Source organism: Chiloscyllium plagiosum, unplaced genomic scaffold (assembly GCF_037043375.1).
Source record: "Chiloscyllium plagiosum isolate Xiang-an unplaced genomic scaffold, Cpla_swu_hap1 HiC_scaffold_17, whole genome shotgun sequence".
Taxonomy (NCBI): Eukaryota; Metazoa; Chordata; class Chondrichthyes; order Orectolobiformes; family Hemiscylliidae; genus Chiloscyllium; species Chiloscyllium plagiosum.
In genome coordinates, this window is record NW_028270155.1 from 63,820,548 (window position 1) to 63,846,849 (window position 26,302).

General features: G+C 45.4%; 1 protein-coding gene across 1 annotated transcript in view; it reads right to left on the reverse strand.

The window, feature by feature from the left end:
• LOC148147388 (uncharacterized) overlaps window positions 1-26,302 on the reverse strand; it is a 94,320-nt gene that overhangs the window by 5,836 nt on the left and 62,182 nt on the right. Inside the window, exons 7-10 of the mRNA XM_087995610.1 lie at window positions 23,727-23,837; window positions 21,813-21,855; window positions 21,600-21,718; window positions 19,734-19,787 (exon numbers count right to left, since the gene is read on the reverse strand). Of these exons, the coding sequence (XP_087851736.1) occupies window positions 19,734-19,787; window positions 21,600-21,718; window positions 21,813-21,855; window positions 23,727-23,837 (327 nt within the window). The remainder of the gene's footprint in view (window positions 1-19,733; window positions 19,788-21,599; window positions 21,719-21,812; window positions 21,856-23,726; window positions 23,838-26,302) is intronic.

Genomic DNA, 26,302 nt, shown 5'->3' on the forward strand with positions numbered 1-26,302 from the left:
TCACACTGTGTCTCAAACAATAAAAAGCCCAACAATCTGCCAAGGATAAACACAAAAGGAATTATTTAACATGTCCAGCAGCATCAATGGAAAAGGAAATGAGAAAGTTAACATTTTCAAATGTTTGACCTTTCTTCAGAACTCAGAAAATGAGAAGTGTAATTAGTTTTGACCAACTGAAAGGGGGTCAGGGAACATTCCAGAATGTCTGTGTACTCGATCAGTACCCAAGTACCACTGGGTCTTGGATAAATGTTGAAATACTTCAATGGTGACTAAAACATTATCATTGTTATCATCGAGAATCAGTCCGCAGACTCCAAATGTGAGAATTCCCAAGTCTTAGCCCTTCAGTGGGTGCTATTGTGTAACTGCTCTAACTACCCCGGATTGGAGGGGAATCCCACATTAACAGGAGTAGAACTGGGGGCTAACCAGGGGCTCAGGCTGAGATCAAGGTTTGGACAACTGGAAAAAAATCCAAACATTTAAAATTGAAGCTTTAATACAGCTCTCACTGGGGCCCTATTCAGCCTTCCCAGTCTGGTGGAGGTTCCAGATGTACCTGCTAAACATTGTGGCCTAGCAGGCAGGGACACATATAAACAGATAGACATGGAGCAGGCCATACAGGCCTTTGGGCCTGTTCCACAATTTAATAAGATCATAAGGAGTAGAAGTAGACCATTCGGCCCATCAAAGGTTCTGCAATTCAATAAGTTCGTGACTGATCTGATCATTCTCACTTCCACTTTCTTACTTATTTTCCAATAACCCTTAACTCTGTCACTGATTAAAAATCTGTCTACCTCAGTTTTGAATACACTTTATGGTCCAGTCTCCACAGCCCTTTGCTGTAAAGAGTTCCACAGAACCAGTGCCCTCTGAGAAAAGATATTCTTCATCATTTCTGTCTTAAATGAGTGATCCCTTCCTCTGAGATTATGTCCCCTACCTGTAAACTCTCCCACAAAGAGAAATAACTCTCAGCATCTAGGGAGTGTCAAATCCTCAAAGAACCTTAAATGTTTCAAGAAGGTCATCTCTCTCATTTTGTGAGACTTCAACGAGTACAGGCCAAACCTACTCAACCTCTCATCATAAGGATATCCCTCCATACAGAATCACAGAATTCTTATAGTGCAGAGGAAGCCATTCCACTGGCTCCAGCACTGATCCCTGTGACATTCTGTGAGTTAGAGGCTGTCATCCTGACAAATATTCCCCTTATCTCAACTCTCCAACATCTTTTAGGAGTGGTCTTATTCTCCACAACCACCTGATGAAGGAGCAGCACTTCGAAATCTCGTGATCCCAAGTAAACCTGTTGGACGATAACCTGATGTTGTGTGATGTTTAACTTGGTCCACATTTTGAATGAGTGTGTGAGGCAGGCAGTTTTCCAATCCTCTGGGAATTTTCCAGAATCTAACGATTCTTTGAAGGTTACCGCTACCACATCCAGTATCTCTGTAGCTACCTCCTTTAATATCCTAGGAAGCAGCCAATCAGGTCCTGGGAACCTTTATCCCTATTCGTTTCCTTAATACTTTGTCTCTGCTGATTTATTTCCTCCCCAGCCTCAATGTTTCACCTCTTGATTATTTTTAGAATGTTATTACTGTTTTACACTGTAAATGTAAAAAACTGTGACTCAAATCCATTTTTCACTCCCATTAATAACCTTTCACCTCTTGCTTTAACAAGAATTTAGCTAATTCTGACATCAAAATATTCAAGGCCTCTGCTTCTACCACCTTTTCAAGAAGACTCTCTGAGAAAAATATACTTTGCTTCCTCTCCATTTCTCAAGCCCCGAGTCGTACACAATGACCCCTCATTGTAGTTTCTTCAAGATGAGGAAACATCCTTTCGACATCCACCAAGTCAAAGCCGTTTAGAATCTTATATATTTCAACCATGTCATCTCATACTCTGTTCAACTCTAATGGATACAAACATAGTCTGTCCAACCTTTCCTCATAAGTCAACCTTTCTATTCCAGGTGTTAGTCTGGTAAACCTTCCCTGAACTGCTTCCCATTTATTTCCATCTTTCCTTAAATAAGGTGAGCAATACTCCACAGAGTATTCCAGATGTGGTCTCACCTCCTCATTTCTGTATTCCATTTCACTCTCATTAAATTATATCATTCTATTAGCTTTCCTAATATTTTGTTGCACCCACACACTGACCTTTAATGATTCCTGTATTAGGACACACATATATCTCTCTGCACCCGAGAGCACTGCAATCTCTCGCCATTTAGATCATAAGCTTTTTTTTATTCTTTCTGTCTAAATGGACAATTTCATGTTTTGCTTCATTATATTCCATTTGCCAGATCTTCCCCACTCACTTAACTTATCTACAGAGGAACCTCGATTATCTGGCATTCGATTATCCAAATTTTGGATTATCCAAACAAGATCACAAGGTCCCGATGCATGGCTAATCTATGTTATCCGGCATTCGGTTCACCGAATGGAATGCTCCCCGCCCGTGGCCTTCGGATAATCGAAGTAACTCTGTATATCTTTTGGGAAACATACCTTCTGTCCTTTTGTCCAAGTCATTTATGTCAATTGTATACAGTGGAGTCCCAGTACTAATCCTACAGCACACCACTCATTATATCCTTCCCAGCTATAACAGGCCCATTTATGATTAATCTCTGCTTCATTTTACACAGCCATTTTAGACGGCACTTGCTGTTTTTACTACAGTCTGAGCTCTCTCTAATTGTCAACGTTAACGACCCCCTGGTTAAACCTAACTTTTGTAATGACCAATGGAGAAGTGGCCCTGCAATGGGATCAGTGCACGCCTCCAACATTGGCCGGAACAAATACTTGGATGCTCGTATCTGGCACCGAACCATAGACGGTGCTGGGAATGGCGGCTTTCTCCACTTTTCACTGAACTCATATGATCACACATGACACTGACATGGAATCCTAATTCTAGAGGAATGAGGATAATTGTGGTGTAAATGATCATTTTTTATAAATCCAGGTTCCTGAGCACAAGAGTAAAAGTATACAAACCAAAATCATGGATTATTTTAATCTTTATGTAGATTGGGTCAGTCAGATTGGCAGAGGGAGCCATGAGGACAAGATGACACAAGAAGGAATAGTCTATAGGCCTCCTAACCAGAGCTATATTGTGGGACAGAGAATAGGCCTGGACATAATGATGGCATATAACAAAGCCTGTACATTTATCATGCATGATTTTAATCTTAATGTAGATTGGGCTAGTCAGATTGTTGGGAGAAGTCAGGAGGATGAGTTAATCGAATATTTGGGACAGTTTCCAAGAATAATGTGTTATAGATCCAACTAGAGATCAGACTATTTTGGATCTGGTGATATGTAATGAGACAGGTTTAATAAATAACATCAGAGTAAAAGAGCAGCTAAGAAACAATGATCATGATATGGTACAATGTACCATTCAAATTGTGAGGGAGAAATGTGGGTCTGAAACAACTCTGCAAAGCTTAAATAAGGGTAATTACAAAGGAATGAAGACAGTGGTTTGGGAAAGGGGTTTAGCAGCAATGATGGTTGAGGACAATGGCAGAACTTAAAGAAAATAGTTCATGGCTCCCAGTAAAGACATATTCCAGTGAGGAAGGTGGATCCCAGGAAGATTATAAGCCAACCATGGTTGACCAGGGAAGTTAAGCATCGAATCAAATTGAAGGAAGGCGAGTACAATGTGGCAAAGATTAGTGGCAAGCCAAACAATTTGGACAGCTTTAAAAACCAACAAAATATGACCAAAAATATTAAAGGGGGAGAAAATAATCTCTGAGAGTAAACTTACAAATTATTTTAAGATGGTTAGCAAAAATTTATTTAAAGATATAAAAAGGAAGAGAGAAGTCTAAGCCTCTTAGAGAATGAGGAGAACCAGGAAATGGCAGAGAGGTTGAAAAATACTTTGCATCAGCCTTCACAGTAGAAGACACGAACAACATTCTGAAATTATTAAATAATCAAGTTGCAAAGGAGGAGAGGAAATAAATACAATAACGATCACCAGAGAAAACGTGCGAGAGAAACTGCTGGGGCTAAAGACACCCTGATGGGATCCATCCCAAGTAATTATCGGAAGTGGCTGGAGAGATCATGGATGCAATGGTAATAATTTTCCCAGAATCTTTCCAGGATTCAGGAACGTTCCCAGAGGTTTGGAAAACTGGCAATGTAGCACCTTTACTTAAAAAGTGAAGTAGACAATGACAAGTAACTATGGGCCGGTTGGGTTAACATCTGAACAAAGTCTCCTGTTGGAGTCAATTATCGAGAATGTAATGGGAGAGCATTTAGAAATATGTAATATCATTGAGGAAAGTTAGACTGGCTTCACGAAGGGGATAAATTTACCTGAATTCTTTGAGGAAATAACCAGCAGGACAGATAAAGTGGAAGTGGTTTATGTAATAAATTGGATTTGCAGAAGGCTTTTGATGATGTATCAAACATTGGGCTGTTTAAAAAGATAAGCGCTCATGGTGTTGGAGGAAGTACATTAGCATGGACAGAGGATTGGTTAACTAATAGAAGACAGAGTTGGGATAAGGGGGGCATTTTCAGGATGGCAGCCTGTAACTAGTGGTGAGCCACAGGGATCAGTTCTGTGGCCACAATCATATACAATATATATTAGTGATTGCATGAAGAAGGTGACTGTTCTCTCACCAGGTTTGCAGACAGCAGAAAAATAGATGGAAAGGCAAGTGGTATGGATGACACAAAAAAGAGATCGATTAAGCGAATGGGCAAAATCTTGACAGAAGGAACATAACGTGAGAAAATGTGAACTTATGCAGTTCATCAGGAAGAATAAGGGAGTAGAATCTTATTTAAATGGAGAAAGACTGCAGAAAGTTACAGAACAGAGGGATTTGAGAGTCCTCATGCATGACTCACAATTAGTTAGGATCCAATTTCAAAAGGAAATAGGGAAGGCAAATGGAATGTTAGCCCTAATTCCAAAGGGAATAGAGAATCAAACCAGGGAGAGTTTGCTGAAACTATACAAGGGACCAGTTGTACAACAGCTGGAATACTGTGAACAGTTCTGTGTTTCTTATCTCAGAAAAATATACTCGCCTTGGCGACATTCCAGAGCAGATTCATAAAGGTTGGTACCAGGTATGGAGGGGATGTCTTATGAGGAGAGGCTGAGCATGTTGGGCCTGTAGCCATTGGAGGCTTGAGGAATGAACTGTGACCTTATTGAAACGTACAAGATTCTTAGAGGACTTGACAGGGTAGATGTGGGGAAGTTAGTTTCCTTTGTGGGAGAGTCTAGGAGCAGAGGGTATAATTTCAGAGGAAGTGTTTGCACATTGAAGAGAGAGATGAGGAGGCATTCCTTCTCTCAGAGGGTGGTGTATCTCTGAGACTTTACCATACAGGGCTGTTGAGGCTGGGCCATTAAGGATATCCAAGGCTGAGATAGACAGATATTTAACCAGTAAGGGACTCGAGGGTTCCAGGGAAAAGGCAGGAAAGTGGAGCAGAGGATTATCAAATCAGCCAGGATCTCACTGAATGGTGGAGCAGACTCAATGAGCTAAATGACCGATTTCTGCACCGATATCTGATGGTTTTATGGAAATGGCAAATTTTGAGGGAGATAGAGGGAAGTGTAGAGCTGGAAATAGATGAGGTAGCACTGGGAAAGAATTAGTTGGAACACAGGAGACCAGAACTAGAATTCCAAAGGGAAGGGGAGGAAAGAAAAAAGGAGAATAGGGAGGGGACAATAAAAGGGAATTTCAGTCCTAAAAGTTTGAACTAAGACGGAACAATTCCCTAGAAGTCAGTGAAGATATTGATGGGGAAAGATCTGCCTCCAGCTCAGGGCCAAGTCCGGTGCTATTTAAATTTTCCCAACAATCCACAAATTTGAAGAAAGGGACATGGAGACATTTTCCTTTCCTTTGAAACATTGCAGAACAAAACAATTGTCCCACAGAAGGCTGGACCCTTCTCATGCAGAGCAGGCTGACTGGTGAAACCCCTGTGGGTTTTGAAATGCTTTCTGAAGAAGTTTCTGTCGATTGTGAAACAGCCAAGATCACTCGCCTCAGTGCTGTTGGGTTTGTCCCTGAAGGGGACAGGCAGAGCTTTCCAAACCTCCAGAAACCGCCACAGCAGAGACACAGAGACTATTGGGTGTGGGCACTTATCTATTGTAGACAGGTGGAAAACTAAAACAATTCCCTGCTGTTATATTCCAAACCCAATGAATACGGCCCAGTGTTCCACTGGTCTTCCTGATGACCTGCTTTCTGTGTTTCATGCACATGTCCCTCCAATTCCTTTCGTGTTGCAGCTTTCTGCAGTTATTCTCCATTTAAATAATACTGTTAGAACATAGAACAAAGAAAAGTACAGCACAGAACAGGCCCTTTGGCCCATGATATTGTGCCGAGATTTAATTCTAATATAACATATCGTAACGACCTACACATCCCTCAACTTACTGCTATCCATGTGCATGTCCAGCAGTCGCTTAAATGTCCCCAATGACTCTGCTTCCACCACCACAGCTGGTAACACGTTCCATGCATTCACAACACTGTGTGTAAAAAACCTACCTCTCCTTTATACCTTCCTCCTAATATCTTCAAACTATGACTTCTCGTACCAGTCAATCCTGCCCTGGGGAAAAGTGTCTGGCTACTGACTCTTATCTATTCCCTTCATTATTTTGTACACCTCGATCAGGTCTCCTCTCTTCCTCCAGAGAGAAAACTCCGAGCGTATTCAACCTTTCTTCACAAGGCGAGCCCTCCAGTCCAGGCAGCATCCTGGTAAACCTTCTTTGCACCTTCTCCAAAGTCTCTGTAGCTTTGCTATGGTAGGGTGACCAGAACTGGACACAATATTCCAAATGTGGTCTCACCAGGGACTTGTAGAGATGCAGCAAAACCTCGCGGCTCTTAAACTCGATCCCCGTTAATGAAAGCCAAAACACCATATGCTTTCTTAACAACCTTATCCACTTGGGTGGCAACTTTGAGGCATCTACGTACTTGCACACCCAGATCCCTCTGCTCCTCCACACTGCCAAGAATCCTGTCTTTAATCTTATATCCAGCATTCGAGTTCGACGTTCCAAAATGCATCACTTTGCATTTATCCAGGTTGAACTCCATTTGCCATTTCTCAGCTCATCTCTGCATTCTGTCTATGTCACACTGCAGCCTGCAGTAGCCCTCTATACTATCAACGACACCTCCAACCTTTGTATCATCTGCAAATTTACTAACCCACACCATAACCTCCTTGTCCAAGTTATTTATTAAAAACTACAAAGAGCAGAGGCCCAAGTACAGAGCCCTGCGGTACCCCACTCAACATTGGCCTCCAGGCAGAATACTTTCCATCTACAACCACTCTCTGCCTTCTGTCAGCCAACCAATTCCGAATCCAGATAGCCAAATCTCCCTGTATCCCATACTTCCTGACTTTATGAATGAGTCTACCATGGGGAACCTTATCAAATACCTTGCTGATGTCCATATACACCACATCCACTGCTCGAGAAGGAGGCAAGTATCGTCGCCAGCGGCTTAGCAACCTCCTCTCTGGTTTCGTGGAGCAGCCTAGGATAAATCTGGTCTGGCCCTGGGGACTTATCAATCTTCATGTCTTCCAAAATTTCTAGCACATCAACTTCAATAATCTTGATCTGGTCAAGACTGTATCCCAGTTCCACTAAGTTTTCATTTATAACAAGTTCCCTTTCCTTGGTGAAAACCGAAGCAAAAAACTCATTTAGGGCTTCGTAAAAACAAGGACTGCAGATGCTGGAAACCAGATTCTAGATTAGAGTGGTGCTGGAAAAGCACACAGTTCAGGTAGCATCCAAGGAGCAGGAAAATTGACGTTTTGGGCAAAAGCACTTCATCAGGAATGGAGCTTCCCCTATCTGCTCGGTATCCACACACAAGTTCCCCCTGCTATCCCTGATCGGCCCTACCTTCTCCCTGATCATTCTCTGTTCTTGTGTTCTCCATTCCAAAATCAACAACTTCACATTTTCCCACATTATACACCATTTGCCAACATTTTGCCCACTATTTCACCTGTTGATATAGAGTCAGAGAGTCGCAGAGATGTACCTCATGGAAACAGACCTTTGAGTCCAACTGGTTACATGCCGACCAGATATCCTAAACTAATCTAGTCCCATTTGCCAGCACTTGGCCCATAACCATCTAAACTCTTCCTATTCATGTACCTATCCAGATGCCTTTTAAATGCTGTAATTATACCAGCCTCCAACACTTCCTCTGGCAGCTCATTCCATACATGCAACACCCTGCATGAAAACGTTGCCTCTTTGCTCCCTTTCAAATCTTTCCCCTCTCACCCTAAACCTATGCCCTCTAGTTCTGGACTCTCCCACCCCAGGGAAAAGAGCTTGTCTATTTATCCTATCCCTGCTCATGATTTTATAAACCTCTATAAGGTCACCTCTCAGCCTCAGAGAGGAGGCTGCTGAGCAAGGTGAGGGCCTATGGTTTTCGAGGTGAGCTACTGGCATGGGTTGGGCATTGGCTGTCTGACAGAAAGCAGAGAGTTGGGATAAAAGGTCCTTTTTGGGAATGGCAGTGTTGGGGCCACAGCTGTTCACTTTATATATTAATGATCTGGATGAAGGACCTGGGGACATTCTGGCAAAGTTTGCCGATGATATGAAGTTAAGTGGACAGGCAGTTAGTACTGAGGAGGTGGGGAGGCTGCAGAAAGGTCTAGACAGTTGAGGAGAGTGATCCAGGAAATGGCTGATGAAATTCAATGTGAGCAAATGTGAGGTCTTGCACTTTGGAAAAAAGAATACAGGCATGGACTATTTTTTAAACAGTGAGATAATTCATAAAGCCAAAGTACAAAGGGATCTGGGAGTGCTAGTCCAGGATTCTCTAAAGGTTGACTTGCAGGTTGAGTCCGTGATTAAGAAAGCAAATGTAATGTTGTCTAGGTTTAGGGTGAGAGGGGAAAGATATAAAAGAGACCTACAGGGCAACCTTTTCACACAGAGTGGTACGTGTATGGAATGAGCTGCCAGAGGAAGTGGTGGAGGCTGGTACAATTGCCACATTTAAGAGGTATTTGGATGGGTATATGAATAGGAAGGGTTTGGAGGGATATGGGCTGGGTGCTGGCAATTGGGACTAGATTGGATGAGATATCTGGTTGGCATGAAGGGTCTGTTTCCATGCTGTACATTTCTAAAAGGGTTGGAATATAAAAGCAGTGATTTGCTACGAAGACTTTATAAAACTCTAGTTAGGCCCCATTTAGAATACTGGGTCTAATTTTGGGCCCCACATCTCAGGAAGGACATACTGGCACTGGAGCATGTCCAGCAGAGATTCACAAGGATGATCCCTGGAATGGTAGGCCTAACATACGATGAATGGCCGAGGATCCTGGGATTGTACTCATTAGAGTTTAGAAGATTGAGGGGAGATCTAATAGAAATTTAGAAGATAATGCATGGTTTAGAAAGGGTGGAAGCTGGGAAGTTGTATCTGAGAGGTGGGGAGACTAGGACCCGTGGGCACAGCCTTAAAATTAGAGGGGGTCTATTTAGAACAGAAATGAGGAGACATTTCTTCAGCCAGAGTGTGGTAGGCCTGTGGAATTCATTGCCACGGAGTGCAGTGGAGGCCGGGACGTTGGGTGTCTTCAAGGCAGAGATTGATAAATTCTTGATCTCACAGGGAATTAAGGGCTACGGGGAGAGTGCGGGTAGGTGGAATTGAAACGCCCATCAGCCATGATTAAATGGTGGAGAGGACTTGATGGGCCGAATGGCCTTGCTTCCACTCTATGTTTTATGGTCATATGCCTTAATACGGAGCTCGGAGCAATGTAACCTTATCCGAAAATATGCCACAGAACCACAGTGCTATTTCTAGATTAGGGGAGTGAAATTTAGGCACATACCCGCTGTGATAAAACCCCCATCTAAAAAAGGTCACCCTGAACATCACAGACCATGTCTTTGCACACTTACAGTTCAGAGTGAGAACGTGGCAGTGCTGTCTTCCAGTAACAGGTTGGAAAAGTGACACAGAAATGGCAAACCCAGTGAGGTTACTCAGTTTGCAACTGACATGACAAGGAGGCAGTTGATGCAAACTGCATAATGGAAGAGGACAGTGTCCATGGAGCAGGCAATGAAATGATGGTCAGATGGACCTGCCCAAAGGCACAGAGAAGGAGACAACAAGCTATTGTTGCCAGGTAACCGCGGTGACTTTCATGTCAGGAATTGGTGCGATCTGGTTTCTCAGGGACAGAGAGGAGAACTGGAAGCTGCTTACAAATGACATGAGTCTGTCGAATAATGAGATGCAACTTCATTTTAAATAAGGTGGTGACTGCTGATTGAGAGATTGAAAATGCATTATGTAAACTCCAGGGAAAGCTGGAAATATTATCGAGAATCAGATTTTCCCATTCTCCCTATATTTTCCAGTTTTCTTACCTTTTCCCATGCCACTCAATGGAACAGAAATTTCCACCCAAAAGAATACTCTCCTCAAGTGAAAATGAGAGATGCTGAGAGTGGGAGTGAAGTCTGAAAGCTTATGTTTCCATAGCAACCGCATTGCACTGATTGCTGGAAATGGACCTATAAACCAGGGGTAATAGACAAGCAGCATGTTCTCCCAGACCTTTCCACAGAATGTGTCTTAGAACATTTAAAGGAATTGTTCCTGAAGCTGACCACTGCTAAACAGCATAACTGTCATGTTATGGGGGGTTACTGGTGTTTTATCTCTCAGCAAGAATGATCCTCTTTCTCCCGCGTGAGAAAATTAATTAATATTTTGACAGACTCTGGGCACGTCAGTCTTTGATGGTGGCTGATGTTGTGATTTATGTTGCAGATCATTTGACAAATAAAAAGTATTAATAAAGATTTATGAAAATATTTACTTGCACAAAGTTAACTTACAAAGTGGCTTGGAAGTGGAATTAAATTGTGTAAATTATTCCTGGTTTACTTATTGAAGGGGGAAGAAACGATATTGGATAGTGAGTTGTCCAGCATAGACAGTCACAGAGCAAGGAGTGTGTTGCTGCAGATCCTGATCATGCTGATCTTGCCCAAACTCCACAATGACTGCGGCCAAACCTAAGAAGCCTTTTGCTGATAATCACACTTTAAGGAAAAACTGAGTAATGTGGAGAACCAACTTCCACGCTCAAATGATGAATTTACTGAAGAAAAATGCAAACAGGTGAGAACACTTCAGCATCGGTCACAGGAACGAAAATACTTGAGTGAGAACTTAAAATGTCTCAATGATAAACCCGTGGAAGCAAATTCAATAAAGATTCAGTTTAGAACATCAAATATCAAAAGTCTCTGAGGTGACAAATACCTTGAACAGGAGAAGGAATTTCTGAAGGCTCAGAATAGTTGGCTCAGTGCAGAATTAAAAACGAAGACAGACAAAATGCTGACGCAGACTGGAGAACAAGAAAGATGAGATGTTCCATGCGAAGGAAAAAAAACGAGATTTTTGAGCAAAGAGACTTTCAAGAAATAGGCTGAGGAGCAAAGAGATACAGAGGGAGGAATAGTTCCGTAATGTATGGAATTATTATGTGAAATGGTTAAACTTGTAGCTGATTTTTTTAAGACCACTATGAAACAGAGGCAACTAAATTGACCAGAGTAGTTGCGTGGTTGAATGAGAAACAATTCAGCAAATTTGAGAATGAATTATGAACTAAGGGAGAAAACAAAAGTCAGAGGAAATTGTGAAAGAAGTGAAAATTAAGTTTCCACTCTTTAAAACTTCACAGGGAAGAAAATGATTGGTTACAAAAGGCTGTGCTATGTATCTCAGAGAAACTAGAACATGATCTGAGTAAAGGAACCAAAAGTCCCTTCACGCTGATTGAATAAACTAATATAGACCCACACAATGCAGCCAATTCTGTTCCAAAGGAAGTGATTCAGGGAGATGAGTTTGAAGCTGGTTGTCAGTCAGGAACCCAGCTTCCCACAGCCACCGTCATGGAGCCATGGAATTTCTACCGATAGAGAAGAGGAAAAGCAAAAGGCCAGAGAATGGGAAGGATGTGGTTCATAAATTTCCCAAAAGACTGAAAATATTAGAAAGAGAAACAGAAGAAGGGAACTATTGACATCGCTGAGAAAGATTCCAATGAAGCACATTCAAAAGGGGATCAGGAGAAGGTGACAGATCTCAAAGTCTTCAAATGTCAAAGTCAACAGGAATCCAAAACATTTCAACACAAAATCTCAATAACTTTCTCAAACCAGCTAAAAGGGATATTATTTGGAATAGAGGTGTATTGTTGGAACACAGAGATATCATTTTTACCTCAGTGACTAAAAATAAGAGTCTATTGTATTAAAGTTTGAAGAATAAGCTTCGAGGTTAAGGTACATCTCCAGTGCATGAACGGATGGATGATGTGTCTGTGTCCTTAACTCAAATATTCAGTGCAGCTTTAAAGGAAGATTATTAAAACAGTGCTGGTACCTTGAAATGCTATGGTGTTTAAATCCTGCTACTTGTTACTGCATTTGGAAGTGTGAAAATTAAGCTGATCTTCATGCTCTGCGAGTGTTGCTACCTTTGCCTGTTCCAATGGTTGCAATCCTACCGAGGAATAAGGATGGGGCTTGTTGAGGGGTTTTGATAAATCATGCGAAACAACTCAAAGGAAACTGAACAGCAGCTGAAGAGTTGCAGTCAGTTTCAGTCAGAAAAGCAATGGCAGAGAGAGAGGAACAGAGTCAGAAACAGGCTCCATGTAGGAACTGACTGAAGTTACAGAGAGGGGCCTGGAACTAGGGATCAGGGAGAAGTCCCAGGAGCGATTTGACAGCTGCAGTTAGTCAGGGTTAAGGAAAGTTCTGGGATCCAGGAGTTGTAACTGAGAGGAGGCCAGAGCGTAGAATTGCCTTCAGGCAGAGTAAGGCTGTTAGTAGATACCAAACAGTTACACAGTTAAGATTTAGCAAAAGTACTGAGAGCCATGGTGTGGCTGTGAAGAAGCCTGTGAGACATTAATAGCTCAGGGCAGTATACAGTGAGATCATATAATCCCACGGTAGTGTTTGCTTGGTGCAGCTGAGCAAGCTTGGATCTCAGACTAACCTTGGGAAAGCTTACATTGTGCTCGAGTACACTTCCCAGAATCCAGAGCATGGTCCCAGGAAAAAGGGTGAATCAACAGAACATGAGCATCACTGAAAATGGGGGGCCAACCTGGTGATCCGACAACACAGGACTACTTGCATGTTAAACAGTGTAAGCAGCCTGCAATAGACAGAGCTAAGCAACCCCACAACCAATGAGTCAAATCTCAGCCCTGCAGTCCTGATGCTGAATGGAGGTGGACAATTAGACAATTCTCTGGAGTAGCAGGCTCCACAAATATCCCCCACCTCAATGAGGAGGGAGCTCAGAACATCAGGGAAAAGGACAAGACTGTAGCATTGTCATCATTTTCAGCTCAAACTGCTGAGTGGAAACTCCATCTTGGCCTCCACCTGACATTCCCTGCACTGGAGATGCCAGTCTGTTGGTAAGTGGATTCACTCCATGTCATATCAAGGAGGAATTGAAGGTCCTGGACACTAACCTGGACACAAAGGTTAAGTTATCCAGCGGTAACCACACCCCTGACCAAGCTGTGTGACCAAGTTATCCAGCGGTAACCACACCCCTGACCAAGCTGTGTGACCAAGTTATCCAGCGGTAACCACACCCCTGACCAAGGTACAGTGCTGCCATTTATAAAGCAGCTTGGAATATCTCATCGACAGTAACCAGGACTGAACCAACCTGATCAATTACAGCTCAAGCTGTCTATTGTTGATAACCATAGCAGGCCTGGTTAATAGGGCTCTCAAATGGCACTTTCAGCAATACGTTGCTAACTGAGTTTGGGCACCACAGCATCCCCAGCTCCTGATATGATTATAGGTTTGGTCCAACTGTTTACAAAGAGCTGAACTGAAGTGAGAGTGACTGCCCTTGACACCAAGGCAGTATTTAACCATGGGTGGGCATCATGGAGCCTCAGGAAAACCCAAATCACTGGGAATCAGGGAGAAAACTCTCCGCTGGCAAGAGACATCCCAAACACAAAGGAAGATGGAACCAAAAGAGAAAATGCTGGAAAATCTCAGCAGGTCTGGCAGCATCTGTAAGGAGAGAAAGGAGCTGACATTTCGAGTCTATCAGACCCTTTGTCAAAGCTAAAAAATAGGGAGCAATAGGGAGGTATTTATACGAGGCTGAGAGAAGGTGAGCTGAAAATGTGTTGCTGGAAAAGCGCAGCAGGTCAGGCAGCATCCAAGGAACAGGAGAATCGACGTTTCTGGCATAAGCCCTTCTTCAGGAATGAGGAAAGTGTGTCCAGCAGGCTAAGATAAAAGGTAGGGAGGAGGGACTTGGGGGAGGGGCATTGGAAATGCGATAGGTGGAGGGAGGTCAAGGTGAGGGTGATAGGCCGGACTGGGGTGGGGGCGGAGAGGTCAGGAAGAAGATTGCAGGTTAGGAAGGCGGTGCTGAGTTCGAGGGATTTGACTGAGACAAGGTGGGGGGAGGGGAAATGAGGAAACTGGAGAAATCCGAGTTCATCCCTTGTGGTTGGAGGGTTCCCAGGTGGAAGATGAGGCGCTCTTCCTCCAACCATCGTGTTGCCTGACCTTTCCGCCTCCACCCCACTCCGGCCTATCACCCTCACCTTGACCTCCCTCCACCTATCGCATTTCCAATGCCCCTCCCCCAAGTCCCTCCTCCCTACCTTTTATCTTAGCCTGCTGGACACACTTTCCTCATTCCTGAAGATGGGCTTATGCCCGAAACGTCGATCCTCCTGTTCCTTGGATGCTGTCTGACCTGCTGCGCTTTTCCAGCAACACATTTTCAGCTCTGATCTCCAGCATCTGCAGTCCTCACTTTCTTCTGAGAGAAGGTGAGCCATGGCTCCAGAAACAAAGGCAGCAATAAAGAGGTGATAATGACAGTGCATAGAGAGATTCTCGGGAGATTAGGAGCTGTGAGTGACCAAGGCTGAAGAGAAAATGAGGTCTGCAGATGCTGGAGATCAGAGATGGAAATGTGTTGCTGGAGAAGCGCAGCAGGTCAGGCAGCATCTAGGGAACAGGAGAATCGACGTTTCTGGCATAAGCCCTTCTTCAGGAATGAGGAAAGTGTGTCCAGCAGGCTAAGATAAAAGGTAGGGAGGAGGGACTTGGGGGAGGGGCATTGGAAATGCGATAGGTGGAGGGAGGTCAAGGTGAGGGTGATAGGCCGGAGTGGGGTGGGGGCGGAGAGGTCAGGAAGAAGATTGCAGGTTAGGAAGGCGGTGCTGAGTTCGAGGGATTTGACTGAGACAAGGTGGGGGGAGGGGAAATGAGGAAACTGGAGAAATCCGAGTTCATCCCTTGTGGTTGGAGGGTTCCCAGGTGGAAGATGAGGCGCTCTTCCTCCAACCATCGTGTTGCCTGACCTTTCCGCCTCCACCCCACTCCGGCCTATCACCCTCACCTTGACCTCCCTCCACCTATCGCATTTCCAATGCCCCTCCCCCAAGTCCCTCCTCCCTACCTTTTATCTTAGCCTGCTGGACACACTTTCCTCATTCCTGAAGATGGGCTTATGCCCGAAACGTCGATCCTCCTGTTCCTTGGATGCTGTCTGACCTGCTGCGCTTTTCCAGCAACACATTTTCAGCTCTGATCTCCAGCATCTGCAGTCCTCACTTTCTTCTGAGAGAAGGTGAGCCATGGCTCCAGAAACAAAGGCAGCAATAAAGAGGTGATAATGACAGTGCATAGAGAGATTCTCGGGAGATTAGGAGCTGTGAGTGACCAAGGCTGAAGAGAAAATGAGGTCTGCAGATGCTGGAGATCAGAGATGGAAATGTGTTGCTGGAGAAGCGCAGCAGGTCAGGCAGCATCTAGGGAACAGGAGAATCGACGTTTCGGGCATTAGCCCTTCTTCAGGAAGGGCTGAAGCCAGTGCTATGTGACAAAATATGTGGGGGATGGGTGAAGCAGAGGCAAAATGGAAAACAGAGGAGAAGGGTAGCAAAGGGGGAAGAGGAGAGGAAAAAGGTAATGAGAGAGTGGGGAGCGAGAGAAAGAGAGACAATCAAAAAATAAGAGGTACAGAACAGTGAAAAAAATATAAAGCAAGGTAAATAAAATAAATGAAATAAAATTGCGGAGCAGAATGAAAACAGAGGGGTCGAGATGGGATAATCATCTGAAGTTGTTGACTTCAATGTTGAGACCAGCAGGCTGTAACGGGCCCAGTCAGAAGGTGAGATGCTGTTCCTCCAGTTTGTGTTGAGCTTCACTGGAACCTTGCAGCAGGCCCAGGACAGACATGTGGGTATGGGGGCAGGATTGGGTGCTGAAGTGGCAAGCCACAGGGAAGGTCATTATCACCTCTTTATTGCTCCCTTTGTTTCTGGAGCCATGACTCCCCTTCTCTCAGCCTGGTATAAATAACTCCCTACTTCTCCCTTGTTTTTAGCTTTGACCAGGGTCAGTTAAACTTGAAACATCAGCTCTTTTCTCTCTTTACAGATGCTGCCAGATCTGCTGAGATTTTCCAGCATTTTCTCTTTTGGTTCAGATTCCAGCATCCACAGTAATTTGCTTTTTTACAAAGGAAGATGGTTGTGGTTAGTGGAGATCAATTATCTCAGTCCAGAATAATCGGCAGGACTTCCACAGGGGAGTGTCCTAGGCCTAACCTGAATAAGCTGCTTCTTACACAACAATCCCTCCATCATAAGGCCAGAAGTGAGGATGTTCACTCTCAGTACTATGCCTGAGCTACTGAAGCAGTCCATGTGAATATGCAGCAAGATCTGGACAACATGCAGCTTCAGCTACTAAGTGGAAAGTAACCTTCACTCCCAACTACCAGACAGTGGTCATCTCCAACAAGAGGGAATATAACCATCTCCCCCTGACATTCAATGGCATTATCATTGTTGACTTCCCCACTTTTAATGTTATGAGCTTACCACTGCCCAGCTATATCAGCGATATAAATACAGTGGCCAATCAGCAGGCCAACCGCTGGGAATTGAGTTGTGAGTAACTCATCCCTGCATCCGTACGCCTGCCTACGTCACATAACTCAGGACTCTGATGGGATACTCTCCAGTTGTCTTTGTTATGATGCCAGCTGATATTATCCCCGGACAGTTCAGATCCCAGGGAGGAGAAAGTGAGGACTGCACAGCAGGTCAGGCAGCATCCGAGGAGCAGGAGAATTGATGTTTTGGACATAAGCCCTTCATCAGGAATGAGGCTTGTGGGCTGGGGAGCTGAGAGATAAATGGGAGGGGGTTGGGACTGGGGTGGGGGGGGAGGGGAAGATAGCTGCGAATGCAACAGGTAGATGAAGGTGGGGAAGAAGGTGATAGATCAGAGAGGAGAGTGGAGTGGATAGATGGGAAAGATAATGGACAGGTCAAGAGGGTGGCGTTGTGTTAGAGGCTTGGGACTGGCATAAGGTGGGGGAGGGGGGAGGAGAAATGAGAAAACTGGTGAAATCCACATTGATCCCGTGTGGTTGCAGGGTCTCAAGGCGGAAAATGAGGAGTTCTTCCTTCAGGTGTCAGGTGGTTAGCGTTTGGCGATGGAGGAGGCCCAGGACCTGCATGTCCTTGGTGGAGTGGGAGAGGAGTTGAAGTGTTCGGCCATGGGCCAGTGTGGTTGGTTGATGCAGATGTCCCAGAGACGTCCTACTAAAGATTCACAAACCTGACTTCCCCGATCAACCCACTGTCTCAGCCTGCTCCTGTCCCACTGAACTGATCCCTGCCTACCTTCACACCATCCTGTCCCCCTTAGTCCAGGAACTCCCCACCTATGTTTGGGACACCACCCATGCTCTTCACCACCCCCAAGATTTTCATATCCCTGGCCCCCAACACCTCATCTTCACCGTGGACATCCAGTCCCTGTACACATCGATCCCCCACAATGAAGGTCTCCAAGCCTTCCATTTCTTCCTCTCACGCCGTCCCAACCAGTACCCTTCCACTGACACCTTCAGCTGAACTGGTCCTCACCCTTAACAACTTCTCCTTCCAATCCACCCACTTCCTCCAAAACAAATGGGTAACCATGGACACCCGCATGGGACCCAGCTATGCCTGCCTCTTTGTTGGATACCTGGAGCAGTCTATCTTCTGCAGCTACACCAGCACCACCTCCCACCTGTTCCTCCGCTACATCAATGACTGTATCGGTGCTACCTCGTGCTCCCAGGAGCAGGTTGAACAGTTCATCAACTTCACTAACAGCTTTCACCCCAACCTCAAGTTCACCTGGACCATCTTGGACACCTCCCTCCCCTTCCTGGACTCTTCCATCTCCATCTCCGACAACCGACGAACCATGGACATCTTCCAAGCCACGGACTCCCACAGCTACCTGGACTACACTCCTCCCACCCTACCACCTGTAAAAACGCCATCCCTTATTCCCAATTCCTCCGCTTCCACCTCATTTGTTCCCAGGATGGCCAATTCTACCTCAGAAAGTCCCAGAATGCCTCCTTCTTCCACGATCGCAACTTCCTCTTCCATGTGGTCGACGCTGCCCTCCAGCACATCTCCTCCTCTTCCTGTACCTCCGTCCTTGAATCCCACCCCTCCAACAACAACAAGGACAGAACCGCCCGGGTCATCACCTTCCACCCCACCAACCCCCGCATACATCGCATCATCTTCCGCCATTTCTGTCACCTCCAAACAGACACCACCACGAGGGATATATTTCCCTCCCCACGCTTATCAGCGTTCCGGAGAGACCATTCCCTCTGCAACTTCCTTGTCAGATCCATGCCACCCCCACCAGACCACACCCTACTCCCGGCACCTTCCCCTGCCAACACAGGAATTGCAAAACCTGTGCCCACACCTCCCCCCTCACCTCTGTCCAAAACCCAAAGGATCCTTCCACATCTGACAGATATTTGCCTATACTTTCCCATACATCATCTATTGTATACGTTGCACCCGATGTGGTCTGCTCTACATCAGGGAGACAGGATGTCAATTTGCGGATCAGTTCAGAGAATATCTCTGGGACAGTCGCACCCACCAACCCCACCGCCCCGTGGCTGAACCCTTTAACTCCCCCTCCCACTCCATCAAGGACATGCAGGTCCTGGGCCTCCTCCATCGCCAAAACCTAACCACCCGATGCCTGGAGGAAGAATGCCTCATTTTCCGCCTTGGGACCCTGCAACCACATGGGATCAATGTGGATATCACCAGTTTCCTCATTTCCCCTCCCCGCACCTTAACCCAGTCCCAAACCTCCAACTCGACACCGCCATCTTGACCTGTCCATCATCCTTCACCCCATCTGCTCCACCCTCCCCTATGACCTATCACCTTCTCCCCCACCTCCACTTACCTATTACATTCCCAGCTATCTTCCCCCAGCCCCACCCCCTCCCCCCATTTATGTCTCAGCTCCCCCCCAGCCCACAAGCCTCATTCCTGATGAAGGGCTTATGCACATCGATTCTCCTGCTCCTCGGATGCTGCCTGACCTGCTATGCATTTCCAGCACCACACTCTTGACAGTTAAGGTCGCAGAATGAAATCTGGATTGTATAAATCATATTTATTTTTAAAGTGAGGCTCATTTACCGAACCACAGATACACAAGGCTGCAATTCTCTTCAGCAATAAAACAGAAGCTTCCTGGACAAAATAACAAAAAAGCTGTCTAAATAATGAATATAGATTAGATTACCTACAGTGTGGAAACAGGCCCTTCGGCCCAACAAGTCCACACCCACCCTCCTAAGAGTCACCCACCCACACCCATTTCCCTCTGAACCGAACATTATGGGCAATTTAGCATGGCCAATTCACCTGACCTGCACTTCTTTGGACTGTGGGAGGAAACCAGAGCACCCGGAGGAAACCCACGCAGACAAGGGGAGAATGTGCAAACTCCATACAGACTGGAATTAAACGTGGGACCCTGGTGCTATGAGGCAGCAGTGCTAACCACTGAGCCACCATGCCAACATAGATTGACAGATGTTAAAACACGGCATAACAAACTCTCATCTAATCCCTGACATTAGCATTTTATAGTGATTCAAATCCAGAGAAATTACCCTTCGATGTCAAATCTTTAAATTCAACTTAACTGCTGCTTCCAATTTTTTTTAACAGTGCGATGTCAAGCCTCGGACATGAACACTCATGTCACTGAAAGCTTACTCTTTCTCAGGCTTTTAATAATCTGCATATTTCGAATCAAACACTCCTGGTCTGGAAGTTTCACAAGTTAATCTCCTACACCAAGATGACTATGCTTTGCTTGAACGTTTTGTCTTTTCAGGTGAGAAAATATATTCCCTTCTTACTCCAGTCGTCTCCTCCTAAACTGTTCAAAAATCAATCCTTGATCATGAAGCAAGTTAATGTTTTTCAATATTTATTCCCCGTGTCATAAACCCCATCAAATCAACAACCCTCCATTCACACAGCAGGGGGTTTGCAGGGACCTGCTCTCTGACACCTGCTGCATTCGGTCCCTCTTCCAGACTCTCTGACGATTTTGCAAACATCCGTGACAGTTAACCAACACCCCGATGCCACCAGTTTGAACTCTAAACTCTTAAAATGATATTAACATTTGTAAAAATCACGAACCTTACATCACACCTGGATAAGTATAACTGCAAGAACATTCAGGAAGGTTGACAGCACCCAGGATAAAGGACCCCACTTGAGTGGCACTCCATCCATCACCTTTACCATTCCTTCCTTTCACCACTGGCTGACAGGGGCAGCAGTGAGTACCACATCTCGCATTCAGTGCAACTCCTCAGCAAAGCTCCTTTACAAGTCCCTTTCAAACCTGCTGCATTGACCACATGGCCAGCAGGTTCATGGAAACAACACCAGCCACAAGTTGCCGATCAAAACATACACTACCCGATCTGGAAACACATCACCCTTCGCTCACAATCTCTGGGTAAAGATCAGGGCAATCCCTTCCTCTCTGCATGATGGTGCATCTCCAAGGATTACAGAGGTTCAGGTAGGCAGCACACAACCAGCTTCTCCAGAGCAATGAGGGACAGGGAACTATTGTTGGCCCATCCAGCAACACCTGCATCCTGGGAGAGAATGAAAACAAATGACTGATTTCCCTGGTTTGTCTGCACTAGCGGGAGCTCAGACACTGCAGCAGAGTTGGGAGGCCCATTGAAAATCCATGTATGGGCTTGATATCAAAGTCAGAACGGGATTTCAAGCCAGAGGTTCATCTGAACTGAGAGGCTGAAATATTGTTACATTGCAGGTTATTAAACAGATTAAAAATAAACAGAGACTGGGGTGGCAGAGCTACAGAATATTTTGCAGGGGCATGTTCAAGACTTGGGCAGAGCTGTATTGAACTGCAGTAAGAATGTGACAACAGTCTCACTTTCCAGGCCAATTGAACCTTATATTGGAGTTTATTTACAGTGTGGAGATGAGCATGATTCATACCTTCGATTCCAGTGTTAGTACAAAGAAGAAACCCAGACGGTCACATCTGCAAGTGATCGTATCCACTCTGTTCCCCGGTCCGCTCATGGGGGTGTTACATCCATTCTGATCGAAGGAGCCTGTGTTGGAGAATTATTAATCATGAGAATCATTCCCCCATTTACACATTCCAGTATTGAGTGATGTCAGCATTTTAAAACAATCTTCACTTACCATTCCCACCAGAGTCCCGGGCGCTGCATGGTGGAGAATCAGACTAAAATGGAAATGATAAACCAGAACATTAGCTTCACCAACAATAACACAGTTGAAGCATTGTGTCGATACAAACACATTGAGACATTTCTCTCTCGCCTGTCTAACAGGGTAAGGCAGGGAAGGAGGAGGAAATGTGATGCCAACTGGGAAATTGTTGGGTTAAATTTTCCGGATCCTGGGTATGACCTCAGTGTTCCCACCAAAGCAACATTACACAAAGCAGATTCCTAATTGGTCACCTCCCCATTCACCATCTTTAACTTTACCAGGAAGTACAGGGCCCAGGGGAAGGGTCTGAAGCAGTGCCCAGGCAACAGCCTCATTGGGAGAGGAGAACGCTGCTGGACAAGGGAGAGATCGAGCAGACACCTTAAAATAGGGGCACTCACAAATGCCTCTCTCTTCAGTGGTGAGAACGATACAAAGTCCTGTGAGGAGCCTCAGGTTGGACAGTGATCCCTCTGAAAGAGTGTCTGCACTACTCCAGGACCACTGTGAGCATTGCAGCTCCCTGATGCTGTCAGTTATATCAGTTACCCATGGTCCACTGCCCTCCCAGTGAGAGAGCCCTTCCACCGTGTTACTCAACTCCTGACAGAGCAGGGGCCTGTGTAACACCAGCAGCATTGCAGCACTGGAGGATCATGGTCCCTGACTGGGGCCATATTTGACCTCACTGCCTGGCCATCTCTGTGGAGGTTGCTGCTGAGTCCTGTGATCGCTCCAGTCCCTTATCATGAGAAAGTCACCCCTGGACAGGGTCAAGGAGTGACCTGTCAGGGTTTCTGGCTCTTTAACCAGGCCATTCACCCCCAAACCTGTCTCCATGAGATTGGGAAAATGCAGCCCGTGCCGAGTGCCTTTACAGAACTTGTGGAGGTCATTTTACTGAAATGGAGATGAGTCATAATGAAGGAAAGATGACAGTTTCAAACCATAATAGTCTTGGAGAGATTCAAGTGAAGACTCACCTCAATTCCCTGGGGACAGGCAGGACGTGGCTGTTACTGTCAGGGAATTGAGGTGAGATTGTGTAGCTCTGTTCGAGGTGATGCTCCATGAACAGGTTTCACTCCCAGAGTCTCTTGGACTGTAAAGGGGATGGGTTTTGGGTGCTTTGGATGACCAATGGGGCAGCACCTGTTTACACCGAGTCCCTGTCCTTCTCCTGCTGATCTGAAACTGTGGCCATGGGGGACCTGTGGGTCTATTGATGTAAATGAGGAAAATGTCCCATTGAATTTCTTTCTGCTGTTTATGGTCCCCAGAATGTGGGGTATTGGGGACATTGTGTGATCAATTACATTTCAAGAAGTGACCAAACCAGAATGTGGCCATTTTTAATGAACTTTTCCCCCAAGCTCCACAAACCTGAAGAAACAGGGTCACCTGACCCGAGGGGAACAACCTGTTTTACCAGGAATATTGTGGGGGGTCCACCTGTAACAGAGAAATCCCTCTGACCATGGGATTTTGGATGGGGCCAGGGCCATATCCATGGGGTGGACAATCATTCTGTCCTGTCCCAGACCCTCCTTTCTAAACCCTCCAGAGGAATTTCAGGACACAAAGCGATGGGAAATATCTCACAAGGCACAGTGATCCTCATTTGTACAGCATCATAACATTCCACACCCTCATCATGATCACAGCTTCTGATGGACATTAAAGAGACAAGGAGATCAGCTCCGAGTCCTCCAAACCTGCCCAGACAGGGCTCCATTCACAGCCTGAGGACTATAGAATTTCGGGGTCATTCAGTTTAACTTGTTCATCAACACTGGAGATGGTCCAGACTGTGCTGCACAATCCAGTCAGACCTGGCTGCTCACAGGCTCAGCTCAATGATATTGTGGAGGTTTATCTCACCTGGAAAGACAGGTCCTGAAATGTAACTGTCAGAGGGCTGGTGAGATCATCAATCATTGAATCCCCCACTTGGACTGTAACATCGGGTGAGACAGGGTTCCCCTCCTGGCCCTGTAACAACACACAGAATGGATGGTTAAACATCTACTCACTGAGGATTTACAGAACACACAGAAACATTTCAATGATCTTCATTTCTGTGGTGAGGGTGAGCAGAGGAGGCGTCCTCATTGTAACAAATGTTACTTTAGGGGCTGTAATCCCAGAAGCTCCCTTTGCTGTCAGAAATGTGTGAATGATAACTCCAGACCCTCCATGAAGCTTTCTGCCCGCCCTGCCCTAGACTGTGGGGATGGGTCATTAACACATTAAAGTACATCAGTGATGTCCACCCCAGTGGGAGTTCAGAGAGACAGAGCAACCCCTTGCACAGGGACAGAAACAGAAATACAGAGACACTCAGTGTTGGGGAGTGAAGGGGTGTGGGCTACAAACCCTGTTCCTATGATTCAGCCCAGTCACCCCCTGATTTTGAGGGCTGGATGCTCACTCCCACTGTTACATACTATGGACTTTCTTAGTTTTCAACAGAAAATAAAAATATAAAATTGCAGGTCTTTCTTCAGTGCTTCACCCATCACAGATCTCCATTTAATAGCTCAAACAAGGAGGGACAGAGACCTTGTCCCATGGTCACATCTCAAACAAGGAGGGACAGAGACCTTGTCCCATAGTCACAGCTCAAACAAGGAGGGACAGAGACCTTGTCCCATGGTCACAGCTCAAACAAGGAGGGACAGAGACCTTGTCCCATGGTCACAGCTCAAACAAGGAGGGACAGAGACCTTGTCCCATTGTCACAGCTCAAACAAGGAGGGACAGAGGACAAAGACACAAAAGAGGCAGATAGTTGGTTAGCCACTGACCTTAAAACATTACAATGAGAAAACCGCCTCTAATGGAGCCTCTGAGAATCAGTGTGACATGTGTTGGCTCACTACAATCTCCTGAAGATCTCTGTACACATTCAAGGAGCTTAATGAAACCACATTGCAGACTTTCCTGTAAAGTACAGATTTGGGGACAGAAGAAGGCCATTCACCGATCACGTCTCCCCTGGGTCTTCAAATTCGCATCATTCCCTGGTGCCAATCACTTGTTTATCCTCCATATCTTTGTACATTATTTCTACCCAAATACTGACCCACCATCCTCTTGAATGTCTCAGTTGAACCTGGCTCCACCACACCTCCGAGGTAACATCACTAGACCCGAACTATTTGCTGAGTGAATGTTTTTGTCTCATATCACATTTGTACCTTTTGTAAATCACTTCAAATGCCTTTGCATGTTTTCTTCCTTCTGCAAGCAGGAATAGTTTCTCCCGGTCTACTCAAGCTCATGCTTTTGAAAACATCAATCAGATCTCCTTTTCACCTTCCTTTCTCCAAAGACAACAGTCACAACTTCTTCAATCCAATCTTATAACCAAAGTTCCTCATCTCTGGATCACTCTCGTAAATCACTTCTGCACTCTCTCCACTGCATTCATGTCCTTCCTACAATGTGCCACCCAGACCTGTACTCACTAACGTGAAAGTATAAATACTGTCAATAGTGTACAGTCAGTCGGGATAAAGATGAGGGATGATGCAGAGCAAAGGTTAACTATGTCCTTATTTTAAGAATAGCTGTTGAGCATGTGTGAAAGGATCCATCGCACAGTAACATCAGGTCAGATGGAATCAAAGTCTGAGTCTGTCCCAAAATGTGCCCAAGATAAGATATGAACCATTGTCATTGCTCAAGGATTCACTCATCTCCTTATCTTTCTGACATCAGCTGGGTCACCTCTTCAAACACTCAAACACCATCTACGCTCCCAGTCACTCTGTTAACTCACACTATCTTCAACAAATGATTTGGATGTGAGCTTAGGAGTTATAGTTAGTAAGTTTTCAGATGACACCAACATTGTAGATGCAGTGGACAGAGAAGAGGGTTACCTTTGATTACAACAGGATCTTGATCAGATGAGCCACTGGGCTGAGGAGAGGCAAATGGAGTTTAATTTAGAGGTGTTGTATTTTGGGAAAGCAAATTAGGGCAGGACTTATACACCTAATGTCGAGAGTGTGTTGCTGGGAAAGCACAACAGGTCAGGAAGCATCCGAGGATCAGGAGAATCGATGTTTCAGGCATAAGCCATTCATCAGGAATGAGGCTTGTGGGCTGGGGCTGAGGCATAAATGGGAGGGGGTGGGGTTGGGGAAAGGTAGCTGAAAAATCGATAGGTGGATGAAAGTGAGGGAGAAGGTGATAGCTCAGGGGGGAAGTGATGGACAGGTCAGGAGGGAGGTGCTGAGTTGGAGACTTGAGACTGGGATAATGTTGGGGCAGGGGAAATGAGGAAGCTGTTGAATTCCACATTTATCTTGTGTGGTTTTAGGGTCCCAAGGCAGAATATGAGGCATTCTTCCTCTAGGCATCGGGTGGTAACGGTTTCGTAGTGGAGGAGGCCCAGGACCTGCATGTCCTTGACGGAGTGGGAGGGGGAGTTGAAGTGTTCAGCCATG